This window comes from Geotrypetes seraphini, chromosome 12 (genome assembly GCF_902459505.1).
Source record: "Geotrypetes seraphini chromosome 12, aGeoSer1.1, whole genome shotgun sequence".
Taxonomy (NCBI): Eukaryota; Metazoa; Chordata; class Amphibia; order Gymnophiona; family Dermophiidae; genus Geotrypetes; species Geotrypetes seraphini.
In genome coordinates, this window is record NC_047095.1 from 14,703,226 (window position 1) to 14,718,592 (window position 15,367).

The following is a 15,367-nucleotide window of genomic DNA, read 5'->3' on the forward strand; positions in this document are numbered from 1 at the left end:
AAACTGTCCATCCCGTCTGGAGAGGGTATCCAGACAATAATGTGAGGTGAATGTGTGAACCGAGGACCAGGTGGCAGCCTTGCAAATTTCCTCGATTGGTGTTGATCTGAGGAATGCTACTGAGGCTGCCATTGCTCTGACCTTATGGGCTGTGACCTTACAAGGAAGTGATAATCCAGCCTGGGCATAGCAGGAAGAGATACAAGCCGCCATCCAATTGGAGATGGTGCGCTTTGATACGGGTCTTCCCAACTTGTTAGGGTCGAAGGAGACAAAAAGTTGAGGAGTGGTTCTGTGTGGCTTGGTGCGATCCAGGTAGAAAGCCAAGGCACGTTTGCAGTCTAGAGTGTGAAGGGCCGATTCTCCGTGGTGAGAATGAGGCTTAGGGAAGAATACTGGAAGTACAATGGATTGGTTGAGATGAAATTCGGAGACCACCTTAGGCAGGAATTTCGGGTGAGTGCGGAGGACCACCTTGTCATGGTGGAATACTGTGAAAGGTGGGTCCGCCATCAACGCCTGGAGTTCGCTGACTCTGCGAGCGGACGTAAGGGCTACAAGGAAAAGCACTTTCCAGGTGAGATACTTCAGAGGGGCCCTGTTGAGTGGTTCAAACGGGGGCTTCATGAGGTGGGAAAGGACTACATTGAGGTCCCAAACTACTGGGGGTGGTTTGAGAGGAGGGTTAACATGGAAGAGTCCTTTCATAAATCTGGCGACCACCGGATGGGCCGAGAGGGGTTTCCCTTGTAGGGGCTGGTGGAACGCCGCAATAGCGCTCAGGTGGACTCGTATGGAAGTGGACTTGAGCCCAGATTGAGATAGGTGTAGGAGATAGTCCAGCACGGAGGATAAGGAAGCTCGCTGAGGTTCCGTTGACTTAGAAACACACCATGAGGAGAATCTGGTCCATTTTTGGGAGTAGCATTGTCGAGTGGCGGGCTTCCTGGAAGCTTCCAAGACCTCCCTCACTTCTTGTGAGAATTGGTGAGGGGTTACGTTGAGAGGAACCAAGCTGTCAGGTGGAGAGCCTGCAGGTTGGGATGAAGTAGTGATCCTTGATGTTGAGTAAGCAGTGAAGGAAACACTGGAAGTAGTACTGGTTCCCTGCTGCTGAGTTGAAGTAGGAGGGAGAACCAAGGTTGTCTGGGCCACCGAGGAGCTATTAGAATCATGGTGGCCCGTTCGAGTTTCAGCTTGACCAGAGTCTTCTGGATCAGCGGGAATGGTGGGAACGCATATAGGAATAGTTTCCCCCAGTTCAGTAGAAAAGCATCTGCCTCGAGGCGATGAGGAGTGTAGATCCTGGAGCAAAACTGAGGCAGTTTGGCGTTGTGGGGAGCCGCAAAGAGGTCTATCTGGGGCGTCCCCCATTGCGTGAAAATTTGGTGAAGGGGGCTGGAATGGAGAGTCCATTCGTGCGGTTGTAGCAGACGGCTTAGTTTGTCTGCTAAGACGTTGTTCTCCCCCTGGATGTATACTGCTCTGAGTAGGGTGTTGTGGCGCACCGCCCAGTCCCAGACTCGTAGAGCTTCCTGGCAAAGGAGGGCCGAGCCCGTGCCTCCTTGCTTGTTGATATAATACATGGCGGCCTGATTGTCTGTGCGAATGAGGATTACCATGTCGTGGAGTAGGTGTTGGAAAGCTTGGAGCGCATTGAAGATGGCTCTGAGTTCCAGTAGATTGATTTGGTGTAGTCTTTCCGCACTGGTCCAGAATCCTTGGGTGCGGAGACCCTCCAGGTGGGCCCCCCATGCGTAGTTCGACGAATAGGTTGTGAGAACTTTCTGATGGGGGGGAGAGTGCATCAGCAAACCTCTGGATAGATTCGAAGAGGTCATCCACCAAAGTAGAGACTGCCGAAGAGCAGGTGTGACTAAGATGCGTTTGGATAGTGGATCGGACGATTGATTCCACTGTGATGCCAGGGTCCACTGGGGGATCCTGAGGTGGAGTCTGGCAAAGGGTGTCACATGTACTGTGGAGGCCATATGGCCCAGGAGCACCATCAGTTGTCTCGCCGGTAGGGTTTGGCGAGTAGACACCGATTGGCTGAGATGAAGAAGAGACTCCATGCGTTGCCGAGGCAGGAATGCTCGGAGTCGGGTGGTGTCCAGGACCGCTCCGATGAAGGGGAGGGACTGGGTGGGTTGTAGATGAGACTTGGAGAAGTTGATCTCGAAGCCCAAATTCTGGAGGAAGTAGGTTGTAGCCAAGGCCGCCGAAGTGACCTCTGGGGCTGACGGGGCCTTGATGAGCCAGTCGTCGAGGTATGGGAATACCTGTAGACCCCTGTCCCGGAGTGCCGCGGCCACTACCACCAGGCACTTTGTGAAGACTCTGGGGGACGAAGATAGGCCGAATGGTAGCACTCGATACTGTAGGTGCAGATTTCCCACCCGAAATCTGAGGAACTTTCGGGAGGCCGGGTGAATGGGGATGTGAGTGTAGGCCTCCTTGAGATCCAGGGAGCATAACCAGTCGTTCTGCTCGAGGAGGGGGTATAGAGAAGCCAAAGTCAACATGCGAAACTTCTCTTTGACCAGGGACTTGTTGAGGGCTCGAAGGTCTAAAATGGGTCGCAGGTCGCCCGTTTTCTTCGGGACGAGGAAGTACCGGGAGTAAAACCCTCGGTTCAATTGGTCTGACGGGACCGGCTCGACAGCCCGAAGCTGAAGTAAGGTTTGGACTTCCTGAAGAAGCAGGGCGGTCTGCGTCGAGCTTGAAGGATACTCTCTTGGAGGATGGTCCGGGGGGACCCGGTGGAATTGAAGAGAGTATCCTTCTCTTATGATGGTGAGGACCCATAGGTCCGTGGTTATGGCCTCCCATCGATGGTAAAAAAGATGGAGGCGGCCCCCTATGGGAGAGGCCGAGGTTATGCTCCCGGGGGGGGCGTCAAAAGGGCTGGGGAGCCTTAGGTACCGCCGGTGGCTGAGGTTTTTGCTGAGACTTCTGGGGAGGTTGTCTCTTCGCAGGCTGTCTCGCAGCAGGCGTTTGTCTGGGCATGTAACGCCGCTGGTAAATCAGGGGTGGCCTGGAAGGTCGAGACTGTTGAGGTTTGGGTTTGGGCCGCAGGATGGATTGAAAGGATTTTTCATGATCCGACAGCTTCTTGGTAACAGTTTCGATAGACTCATCGAACAGGTCAGCTCCAGCACACGGTACGTTGGCGAGTCTGTCCTGTAGGTTGGGATCCATATCGATAGTACGGAGCCATGCCAGGCGACGCATAGCTACCGCGCTTGCGGCGGCGCGTGCCGAGAGTTCGAATGCATCGAAGGAGGATTGCATCAGCTGGAGGCGTAATTGGGAGAGGGAGGCTACCACTTCCTCGAACTCGAATCGAGCTTGGTTGTCTATGAACGGAGTGAACTTGCGGAGCACCGGCAAGAAGAACTCCAGATAGGAAGAGAAAAAGAAGTTGTAGTTTAGCACCCGTGACGCCATCATGGAGTTTTGGTAGAATTTTCTACCAAATTTGTCCATCGTTCTCCCCTCTCGGCCCGGCGGTACAGAGGCGTAGACCTGGGAGGGATGAGAGCGTTTAAGGGAGGACTCGACCAGTAGGGATTGGTGGGAGAGTTGAGGGCCCTCGAACCCTTTATGGTGCACGATGCGGTATCGAGCATCGAGTTTGCTGGGGATCGCCGGTATGGAATACGGCGTTTCGAAGCACTGCATGAAGGTCTGGTCCAGTAATTTATGCAAGGGGAGCCGAAGCGACTCCGTTGGAGGGTTAGGTAAATGCATGGTGTCCAGATACTCTTTGGAGTATCGGGAGCCCGTGTCAAGGGTCACATCCAGGTCCTCCGCCATTTGTCGGAGGAATGATGAGAAGGACAATTGTTCCGCCAGCGTCGGTCTGTGGGACGGGCTGGAGGAGGAGGAGGCCTCCAGGTCCGTGGACATCGGGGAGTGACAAGGAGAATCGGGCGCCAGTGTCTCCTCGTACTCCGGGCCCCTCGGGGGGGACACCTCTGATGAGGAGTATCCCCTACGTTGCAGTTTTTTCTGCGGTGACACCTCCGAATGGCGTGAGGAGTGCCAGGATGAGTGTCTCGATCGGTGCCCGTCTCGGTGGCGGGACGGGGATCGGGATCGTCTGTGCATCGCATGGTCTCCCGAGGCCCCCAAGTGGATAGGGCTGGAAGCGGTGGATCGCAACTGGGTTTGCGATGCGGGTTCTTGCGATGCTACCCAAGTCTGGTAAGGAGTACGGAAGAACTCTTCCTGACTATGCCCAGGGCTTCGAGTATCGATCGGAGGTCTGGTCCCATGTTGGCGCGGAGGCGTAATGGGTTCTAATGGCGGCATATCGGTAATCGAGGTTTGCCGCGTGGGCATCGCCGCCCTCCCCCGTTCGTCCTCGTCGGTTGTCGAGGTCGAACGGTGTGGGGGAGGGGGAGGGGGCGGACCGCCCCTTTGGACCGGTACCGGGAGGTCACCCTGTATGGCAGCGATGAGCCCGGGTCCGATGGTCTGCATGAGCTCAACGAATTGAGCTTCCAGCGCGGACCGTAGCGAAGCCGATAAGGAGGGATCCGCACCGAAAGGGGGTCCTCCTGCACGGACATCGCGCTCCTTCGAGGCCGAGTGCTTCTGCTTAGTAGCTTTCGGCACTTTGATGACCATTGGTGGCACTGTGGAAGGAAGAGGTACCTGAACAGAGGAGACCGGGGCAGGCACCGACGTCGAGCTCGTGGATGGTGTCGGGGTGAGCGATGCCGGTTTCACCACACTCGATGCAGGAGTGGTCGATGCCGGTTTCGCCCGAACCGGGGAGGTATCAGATGAAGTGGAGGCTGAGGGATCCTTAGCTGCGTCCATCTTGAACATCGATTCCCACAATAGGCAACGCCGCTTGAAAGAGCGTGCCGTAAGGGTAGAGCAAGGCCCGCACGATTTCGGGATGTGGTCGGGGCCCAAACACTGCAAACAGCGCCGGTGAGGGTCCGTGAGTGAAATCGCGCGTTGGCACTTGCTGCACTTTTTAAACCCGGTGATTGGCCGGGACATAGGCCGGAAAATCTCCGCCGCTAGGTCGAAGCCAGTGGGCCTGAGCCACGTGGCCGGCCCGTTCGACCTGCCGGAGGAAATAATCTTCTTTTTTTTTTTTTTGAAAAAGAAAAGTACTGTTAACTGTAATTAAAAGAAAACGAAAACGCGGACAAGGAAGGCAAATTTAACTGAATTCAGCTAGCGCATGAAGAAGTTGAACTTCTCAGCTCCGCGGAAAAGAAAGAACTGAGGAGACACGCCCGGATCTCCGGGTAGGAAGGCACCGGCGCATGCGCGGTGCGGGCATCTAGAAACTTTAAGTTTCTACAAGCAACACGTGCTTGTGAGACGTCCGTACCGGGGCTCTGTCTGATGACATCACCCACTAGTGAGAATACCTGCCTGCTTGTCCTGGGATAATGAAGTAATGCTTCTGGGACAGGGTGGTAAAGAGATGAAGCCAGAAGTTGTAGATGTATGGGTGTAAACTTATTGGTCAAAAAGGAAATGACAGTATTAGGCGTAAAACTATTCAAGTCTGATTTGGCTACTTAAACTACATTGTTTAAAGCCAATGCTGACATCTTTTGCTTTTAGAACTGTAGTTCAGGGCATAATTATCTCCAGACTGAACTACTATAATGCACTGTACCTTAGAATAACTAAAACAAGAAGCAGTGTGTTACAGTTGGTCTAAAATGCACCAAAGTTATGGGCGTTGCAAGAAATGAGCACATAACCCTAGTCCTTCAGAAGTTGCACTGGTTACCAGTAGCACAGTGAGGCCAATATAAAGTCATCTTGATTGTTAATCAAACACTTTACCATCCAATACTATCTTTATATTTTAAGCAGTTAAAAAAAATGTTATACTGTCTCGGTAGAGCAGTGTTCAGAAAATGCCACATTCCTTGAAACATTGACTAACGTGTGATATGTTGAGACTAGAGCAGCTGCTTTTTGTGTGGCAGGTGTTAAAGTATGGAAAACATTGATAGGGCAATTACACCTATTTGCTGACAGATTGAAATAATAATAAAAAAAATCTATTGAAAATGAAACTGTTTGTATCTGCTTTCTTATAAGGAAAGATTTTCTATTTGTACAAATAACAGATAAAGTGGGCAAGAAATATAATGAAGACTCAGTTTTTTATAATGTTGATTTCATGTAATAAATGTTTTTTATGGAAACCATCTAGATATAGTCAGTATATACATTCTAAAAACAAGTAAATGCCCTCTATGACAGTGTTTTTCAACCTATGGACCGGCAGAAATAAAATAATTATTCTGTGAACCGGCATCGGTCCGTGGACCAGCGGTTGAAAACACGGGGCTAAGTCGTGGGCCAGACCCAGCCCATCTCTACCCAATCTCCACCCCAGACCCTGCCCCATAATAGTACTAATTGCACCTTGCACGTCTCTTGCCTCATCTGGAAGCCTGCCCTCTGATGTTGCAATGTCAGAGAGAAGGCTTCCGGTTCAGGCGCAGGATGCCCGTAGGAGCCAGTGCCCGTGGCTTTGTGCACTGAATCAGTTAGGAAGAGGGAGTTGGCTTGAAGATAACGCCGCATCAATCGCACCGTAGACCAGCGGTTGAAGAATACTGTTTTGGGCCTGATGCACGTGCTGGCCCTGTGGACCGGCAGGAAATTTCTGTGGACCAGTACCGGTCCATAGACCGGTGGTTGAAGAACACTGCTCTATGATGTTTGTCATCTTTATGTAAATCTTTTCTGGTTCTTCTTTATCTTTTTTTTTTTGGGGATGGGACAAGGATTTCACACAGTACTCCAGGTACAGACACAGCAGAGAAGCATAAAGGTAGTCTCAATTTTTTCACTATTCCTTTTTGAAAAATCCCTTACATTATACTTGCATTTTTGGCAGCTAAGGCCCACTGGGCTAGGAATTTCAAACGTATTGTTCCATTTGACTCTAAGATCTGTGGGAATCTCTAATTCAGAACCTAGCATTTTGTACCTGTAGTGGGATTCTCTTCCCTCTGTGCATTAGAGGCCAACCAAAATTGTCGAATTTGGTTTTAACAAAGGCCAAATCCACAGCCAAAATTGTCTCTTAGATTTAGCTGGAAACAAAGCTAAAAGCAAAACCATCGTGTGTGTGTCCCCCACCCCCGCTGTCTTATTTTAATTCCCAAGAACCATCCAATTCTAGGAAAACTCAAAAATATAAACTTGCCTTTCCTACTGTTAAAAAAATCAAAACTACAGGTAAGTTTTGCCACTCTTTTTGCCTTTTTGTTTCCAAAACTTTGGAATGAACTTCCTTCAAAAGTTAGACTTCTTCCTCAGTTACTAACTTTTTGGAAAATGTTAAAAACTTATCTATTCCAGAAATTTTTAACTGATTCTTCTATTTTAAATTAATGATTGCAGGGTTGAGACTCTCGTTCATACCTTTATTATGTTCGATGATTATTTTTGTTAACCGAGTCGGATTGGACTGGATTGGAAGATATAGAAGATATATCCTAGGCAACAGGTTTGGCAACATGTTTCCCAGCCATACTGTAGTTGCAGAAATGTTCACACCTGATGAAAGAAAAAGAGAATGCAGAAAAAGAATCCTACACAATCAGTGTCCTCTTCCTGATTGGCTGAAGAGCCTATAAATCAAAAATTCATCCTTGGGATGGATGGAAGCTGGGGAGGGTGGGAGGGAATTAAACACTAAAGAGACTTTTCTTAACTGCATCTAAAATACTAAGCTACACTAAAACACTTTTTATATAATACCCTAACAGAGCCTCTAAAGCAGGGGTGTCCAAACTTTTGGCTTCCCTGGGCTGCATTGGCCGAAAAAAATGTTACTGGGGCCGCACAAACGCGCGAACACTCCAGCAAGACAGAGGAGGGAGCCGGCAAGACGGTAAACACCCGGGGGCAGCAGAGGAAAACACTGCATCGCCCTCGACCGGGGCCGCACAAAATACTTCACGGGGCCGCAGTTTGGACACCCCTGCTCTAAAGGCTACATTACTGTCTAAACTGACTGCTGAAAAAGCAGAGTACTGAACTAAAACAGTTTAAAAGAAAGACACCTACTGAACCTACTTAAGCCCAAGTTTACCTTTTCCCCAAGTCTGAATGCTAGCAGGTAGGATATTCCAATGGAATTTTTCTTCCCCTAAGCAGATCTTCTTCCACCAAGCATCAGTGGAATTTGAGTAAGTAATCCTGGGGAACAGGAAAGTGAGAGGCTTTCCAGGGAGTAACTCAACTGTTGATAATTATGGGAACAGACCAAGAACCTTATTCTTGTCAAGAAAAGATTTGCAATTTACAGGAGCCTTGTTAACCAGCAAAAGCACCATACTTGATTAAGTAAGGATTTAAACATGGTGAATTCCCAGGTTTTTAGCTAGCAAAAAAAAAAAAAAAAAAATCAAGTCTCTCTTGGATTTTCCCTTCCTTGTTTCCCTGTCATGAACTTTAGTCTGGGCCCTTTGTTGGATGAATTGTGCCCATCTGGACTATGGACCGAGTTTTGCCCACCAACCAGTGACAACCAAGATCAACAGGTACCCAAACTTTCTTGCTCTCATCTGCTCCTCATGCACCGGACAACTCTTGAACAACTACCCTATTGTGCATTATTAAACCAGACTGCATCTCTCATGGTTTCACTCATTTTATTCTCTCTCCACTTATGCAGATGTTTTTACATTATTACATAGTTTGCAATTAGGTTACTGCAGACTCTCAACTTCCTCCGAGCATTGAATTTTTCCCATATGTTGAAAACGTTCACTCTCACTTACTTGTAAAATACCAACATCTATTTTATCACTCCCTCTCTGAGAAATTCCCTAAACCCTAGTGGTCCTGTTTGTAAGCTCTACTGAGCAAGTATTGTCTCTTAGATGTTGAATGTACACTGCTGTGTACCTCTAGCAACACTACAGAAATTAATAGTGGTAAAGTTATTATACGGGAAAGCTTAATAAAAGCAAAGTTTAATAAATATTCAATTCATGTATGTTTAAATTTGTTTTATTACTGTTTTAACAGAAATGTTTACAGTATGTAAGGGCAAAAGGTGTATTTAATCTCCAAACAATCTGTAACTGTCCAACATTGGAGCTCACCACAATGTAATTCTCTGATTTTATAAGTTTTCTGTAATATTTTATGGCAACGTGGTAACAAGGATAAACACATTCAGTTTGAGAGGGGAGAAAAACACATCTCTGTTTGTACTTTAAGATGCACTCATATGTGTACAGAAAATACAATATTTTCATTTTATTCTGTTGATGTTCCTGCCTGCTTGGTGGTTTGTTTTTTACTTAATATAAACAGTCAAAAGGAAGATCTTGAGAACAGTTCCAGCAACCAAGCTAACCTCTCACCATCATCTTCAAAAGTAAAATTCAATAAGATTTTATCTATCTCCCTAGTCACCATTTTCCAGGTTTGACAACTCAAATTTAGTGCAAGGCTCAAATGGGGCATGCTAAAAAAAAAAAAATTATATATTCAAATTAGCCATCCCAATTCCTTCACATTCAATAATATAGTTTTCTGTGTTGGAATCTTGATCTTCAGATTTTTGTACTGTAAATTTGGCCTGAAAAGAAACAAAAAAGCGTCAAGAACAACAATACTGATTAACATGTAAAGTTTTGGTGCCTTTAAGAGAGATATGGCTTTGGATTTTATTTCCATTCCAAATCAAGTTCAAGATAAGAACATAAGAATAGCCTTACTGGGTCAGAACAATGGTCTATCTAGTCCAGTAGCCCATCTTCACAGTGGCCAATCCAGGTCATTGTGGATATCCTGAAAACCTGACCTGGCTCCGGCTCTCGAGGACCGGAACTGCCTACCCCTGGTCTAGCTCATAGAGAGATTTTTCTCACCAACATAAAGTGGCCTAAACCACCATATCTGTTAGTGGTAGTTAATGTATGCAAATAGCTAATGCAGCACCTGAGCAGTTAGGGCCACCTAACTAAGAGAGAGAGCATGGAATAATAATAATAATAATTTTATTTTTATATACTGCCAAAGCCATGATAGTTTGAGGCGGTTTACAACAAGAGGCATTGGACAATCAGCAAAGTAGTTATAATACAAAGTGATCGAAGTAGTTACAATACAAAGTCGAAGAATTTTCAATGCAAAGTCACTGAAAATAAGGTACAGGTTGTTTTCCAATGTGCATCAAGGTAGTTATTATGCATTAACTTAACAAGGTAGATAACATGGTGCAGCAACACGTCGTCAATATGTGTTGCTAACTGCATCAGGTTCTCTCAATGGAATTATAACACTTAAAATTTTTCTTTTCTTTTTTTTCTTTATAAATTTTCCAATGCAATTCACAGCGAAAAATAAAACTTGGACTGTATCAAACTTATAGTACTTCAAAATAAACAATAGTATGAAACATCAGCATGAAACAATACATCATCTAGTCCACATTAGGAGAGAATCTACCTGAATTACATACTCATATTATTAACAAGCAAAATTAGAATCCCTTTAGTATAATTATCCCAAAAGAAAAATTAAGTAATGTAACAACTAAAACAGATCGGGAATTATGGTGACACATCGATCAATTCTTAAACTAAGTCAGTATTATTTCTTTTGTTGCTCTTGCAAATTCAGAAATTGCTCTATTTGTATGGGGTCCCCAAAAATATATTCCTTTTCTTGAAATTTTATAACACACTTAGAGGGAAATTTCAAGTAGAAAGTGGCTTCTAAAGCTAAAGCACAGTTACTTACCGTAACAGGTGTTATCCAGGGACAGCAGGCAGATATTCTTGACTGATGGGTGACGGCACCGACGGAGCCCCGGTACGGACAATTTTAGAGTGATTGCACTCTAAGAACTTGGAAAGTTCTAGCAGGCCGCTCCGCGCACGCGCGAGTGCCTTCCCGCCCGACAGAGGCGCGCGGTCCCCAGTTAGGATAAGCCAGCTAAGAAGCCAACCCGGGGAGGTGGGTGGGACGCAAGAATATCTGCCCGCTGTCCCTGGATAACACCTGTTACGGTAAGTAACTGTGCTTTATCCCAGGACAAGCAGGCAGCATATTCTTGACTGATGGGTGACCTCCAAGCTAACAAAAAGAGGGATGGAGGGAAGGTTGGCCATTAGGAAAACAAATTTTGCAAAACAGATTGGCCGAAGTGTCCATCCCGTCTGGAGAATGCATCCAGACAATAGTGAGATGTAAAAGTGTGAACTGAGAACCATGTAGCAGCCTTGCAGATTTCCTCAATAGGCGTGGAACGTAGGAAAGCCACAGATGCTGCCATAGCTCTAACTTTATGGGCCGTGACAGAACCTTCCAGTGTCAGTCCGGACTGAGCATAACAAAATGAAATGCACGCTGCAAGCCAATTTGACAATGTACGTTTAGTAACAGGACGTCCTAATTTATTCGGATCAAAGGACAGAAAGAGTTGGGGAGATGATCTGTGGGGCTTAGTACGGTCTAAATAATAAGCTAGAGCCCGCTTACAGTCCAAAGTATGCAGAGCCTGTTCTCCAGAATGCGAGTGAGGTTTCGGAAAAAAGACAGGCAGAACAATGGATTGGTTGAGATGGAATTCAGAGACAACCTTAGGGAGAAACTTTGGATGTGTACGTAGAACCACCTTGTCATGATGGAAGACTGTAAAAGGTTGATCCGCAACTAGTGCATGTAGCTCACTGACCCTCATGGCAGAGGTAAGAGCAATAAGGAAAAGTATCTTCCAAGTGAGAAACTTGAAAGAAGCGGTAGCCAAAGGTTCAAATGGAGGCTTCATTAAGGCGGAAAGAACTACATTGAGATCCCAGATAACAGGAGGGGCTTTAAGAGGTGGTTTCACATTAAAAAGACCCCGCATGAACCTGGACACCAAGGGATGAGCTGAGAGGAGTTTTCCATGAACTGGCTCATGAAAAGCAGCAATAGCACTGAGGTGGACTCTGATTGAAGTAGACTTGAGGCCAGAGTCAGACAAAGAAAGAAGATAATCCAACAAGGTCTCCACTGCAAGGGAAGTGGGATCATGATGATGAAGAAGACACCAGGAAGAAAAACGTGTCCACTTCTGATGGTAACATTGTAGAGTGGCCGGTTTCCTGGAGGCACCCAGAATGGAACGAACGGGCTGAGACAAAAGAGTATCATGAGAAGTCAGCCCGAGAGAAACCAAGCTGTCAGGTGCAGAGACTGAAGGTTGGGATGCAGAAGGGTCTCCTGATGTTGCGTAAGCAGCGAAGGAAACAGTGGAAGAAGAAAAGGCTCCCTGGAACTGAGTTGAAGTAGAAGGGAGACCCAATGTTGCCTGGGCCACCGTGGAGCAATCAGAATCATGGTGGCTCGATCCCTCTTGAGCTTGAACAAGGTTCTTAACATGAGAGGTAGAGGAGGGAAAGCGTATAGGAACAGATTGGACCAATCGAGGAGAAATGCATCCGCTGCCAGACGGTGAGGAGAGTAGAGTCTGGAGCAGAATAGGGGCAGCTGGTGATTGTGAGGAGCTGCAAAGAGGTCTATCTGAGGAGTGCCCCACTGAGCGAAGATGGACTGCAGAGTTAAAGGATTGAGTGTCCACTCGTGAGGCTGGAGAATTCTGCTGAGCTTGTCCGCCAAGGAATTCTGTTCTCCCTGAATGTAGATAGCTTTCAGGAATAGATGGTGATCTGTGGCCCAAGCCCAAATCTTCTGGGCTTCTTGGCACAAGAGGCGAGAGCCTGTCCCACCCTGCTTGTTGATGTAGTACATCGCAACTTGATTGTCTGTGCACAGCAGGAGGACTTGAGGAAAGAGAAGATGTTGGAAGGCCTTGAGGGCATAAAACATTGCTCTGAGTTCCAGGAAATTGATGTGATGCTTCATTTCCTGAGCTGTCCAAAGTCCTTGAGTTTGGAACTCGTTCAAATGAGCCCCCCAGGCATAAGGGGAGGCGTCGGTGGTGATGACAAGTTGATGAGGAGGTAGATGGAACAGAAGACCTCTGGAGAGATTTGAGGATATCAACCACCATTGTAGAGACTGATGAAGAGATGATGTGACAGATATGTGACGTGAGCAAGGATCCATCGCTTGGGACCACTGGGTAGCTAGGGTCCATTGAGGAGTGCGCAGGTGAAGATGTGCAAGTGGTGTGACATGAACTGTGGAGGCCATGTGACCCAAGAGTATCATCATTTGTTTGGCAGAGATGGAACGTTGTGGAAGCACCTGCTGACATAGAGATTAAAGCGTTTGAAGACGGTTGGACGGCAGGAACGCTCTCATGAGGACTGTGTCCAAGACTGCTCCAATGAATTGAAGTCTCTGCGTGGGGATGAGATGAGATTTGGGTAGATTGATCTCGAACCCCAGCAAACGTAGAAATAGGATGGTCTGGTTGGTGGCCTGAAGTACTGTTTGAGATGAATTGGCCTTTATCAACCAATCGTCCAGGTAAGGAAACACCTGAAGGTGGTGGGAACGCAGAAAAGCAGCCACCACAATCAGACATTTGGTGAACACTCTTGGAGAGGAGGCAAGACCGAAGGGTAGTACCTTGTACTGGTAATGACAACGATTGATCATGAAGCGTAGGTACTGTCTGGAGGCCAGATTGATCGGTATGTGAGTGTATGCTTCTTTGAGATCGAGGGAACATAGCCAGTCGCCTTGATTGAGAAGAGGGTAAAGAGTGGCTAAAGAGAGCATTCTGAATTTCTCTTTGACTAAGCATTTGTTGAGATCGCGAAGATCTAGGATGGGTCTGAGATCTCCTGTTTTTTTGGGGACTAGGAAATAACGGGAGTAGAATCCCTGCCCCTTTTGATCTAGAGGAACTTCCTCTATGGCGTTCAGAAGGAGGAGGGATTGAACCTCCTGAAGAAGAAGGAGTGTTCGAAGCAGACTCTCTTGGTAGACTTTGGGCAGGAAGTGTCTGAAAGTTGAGAGAGTAGCCGTGGCGGATGATGTTGAGGACCCACTGATCCGAGGTGATGGTTTCCCAACGGCTTATGAAAAGAGTAAGGCGTCCTCCTATGGGCTGCGGATGGTGGGCAGCAGGAGGGAGACTGGCTATGTCCTGGAGAACTAAGTCAAAAGGGTTGAGTGGATTTTTGTGAAGGGGGAGGCTTCACTTGTTGTTGCTGCTGTGCTGGTCTAGCAGCTTGTCTCTGTTGTTGCCTTTGACGCCTGGGTTGTTGCAGGGCCTGTGGTAAAGGACGAGCCACAAATCTACGCTGGTAGGCCGACTGCTGGCGAAAAGGCCTGGTAGGTGGGGTCTTCTTTTTTGTTTTGAGAAGAGTATCCCACCTGGTCTCATGAGCTGAGAGCTTTTGGGTAGTGGAGTCCATGGATTCTCCAAACAGCTCATCCCCCAGGCAAGGTGCATTAGCCAGTCGATCCTGATGATTGACATCAAGATCTGAAACTCTGAGCCAGGCCAGGCGACGCATGGCCACCGACATAGCCGTGGCCCGAGAGGTCAGCTCAAAGGTGTCATAGATCGATCTGACCATGAACTTACGGAGTTGTAAGAGCGATGAAGAAGTTTGGCGAAAAGCAGATCTTTTACGGTCAGGGAGGTATTTTTCAAAAGATGACAAATTCTGAATGAGATGCTTAAGGTAGAACGAAAAATGAAAAGCATAGTTCCCAGATCTATTAGCTAGCATCGCATTCTGATATAACCGCTTGCCATACTTATCCATGGCCTTACCTTCTCTGCCAGGAGGGACAGAGGCGTACACACTAGCCCCCGTGGATTTCTTTAAAGTAGATTCCACTAGTAAAGACTCATGGGGGAGTTGCGGTTTGTCAAAGCCAGGAATAGGTATGACCTTATACAAGGAGTCCAGTTTGCGAAGAGCTCCTGGAATGGTCAAAGGTGTCTCTAGATTTTTATAGAAAGTCTCTCGCAAAATATCATGGAGAGGCAATTTCAAGAATTCCCTTGGAGGCTGGTCAAAGTCCAGTGCATCGAGAAATGCCTTGGATTTTTTGGATTCAGCCTCCAAGGGAATAGAGAGAGAGTCGCACATTTCTTTGAGAAAAGAGGTAAAAGAAGATGCATCAGGCTTAGAGGACGGATCTAATACAGAAGGGTCCTCATCCCCTGACGAACACTCTCCCTCAGAGAGAAGCGGCTCCTCTGAATCACCCCACAGATCAGGGTCCCTCACCTGAAAACTACGATCCCGAGACTCCGGTGTGGAGGGTTCTAGGTGTCGAGTTTTATGAGTCGACTTACCAGACCTCTGTGAAACGGTACCGGGAGATGTCATCGGGCGTGCCGGTGTCGAAGTTTGCACCGCCTGGTGTAAAGACCTCGGTTCCGGAGCTAAAACTGGCATGGATACCGAGGGAGCTGTTTGTACCGGTA

General features: G+C 47.3%; 1 protein-coding gene across 1 annotated transcript in view; it reads right to left on the bottom strand.

The window, feature by feature from the left end:
• Positions 1 to 9,005: 9,005 nt before the first annotated feature.
• RTCA (RNA 3'-terminal phosphate cyclase) overlaps positions 9,006 to 15,367 on the bottom strand; it is a 48,369-nt gene continuing 42,007 nt past the window's right edge. The window contains exon 11 of the mRNA XM_033916224.1: positions 9,006 to 9,598. Coding sequence (XP_033772115.1) covers positions 9,500 to 9,598 — 99 coding nt within the window. The 3' untranslated portion in view covers positions 9,006 to 9,499. The remainder of the gene's footprint in view (positions 9,599 to 15,367) is intronic.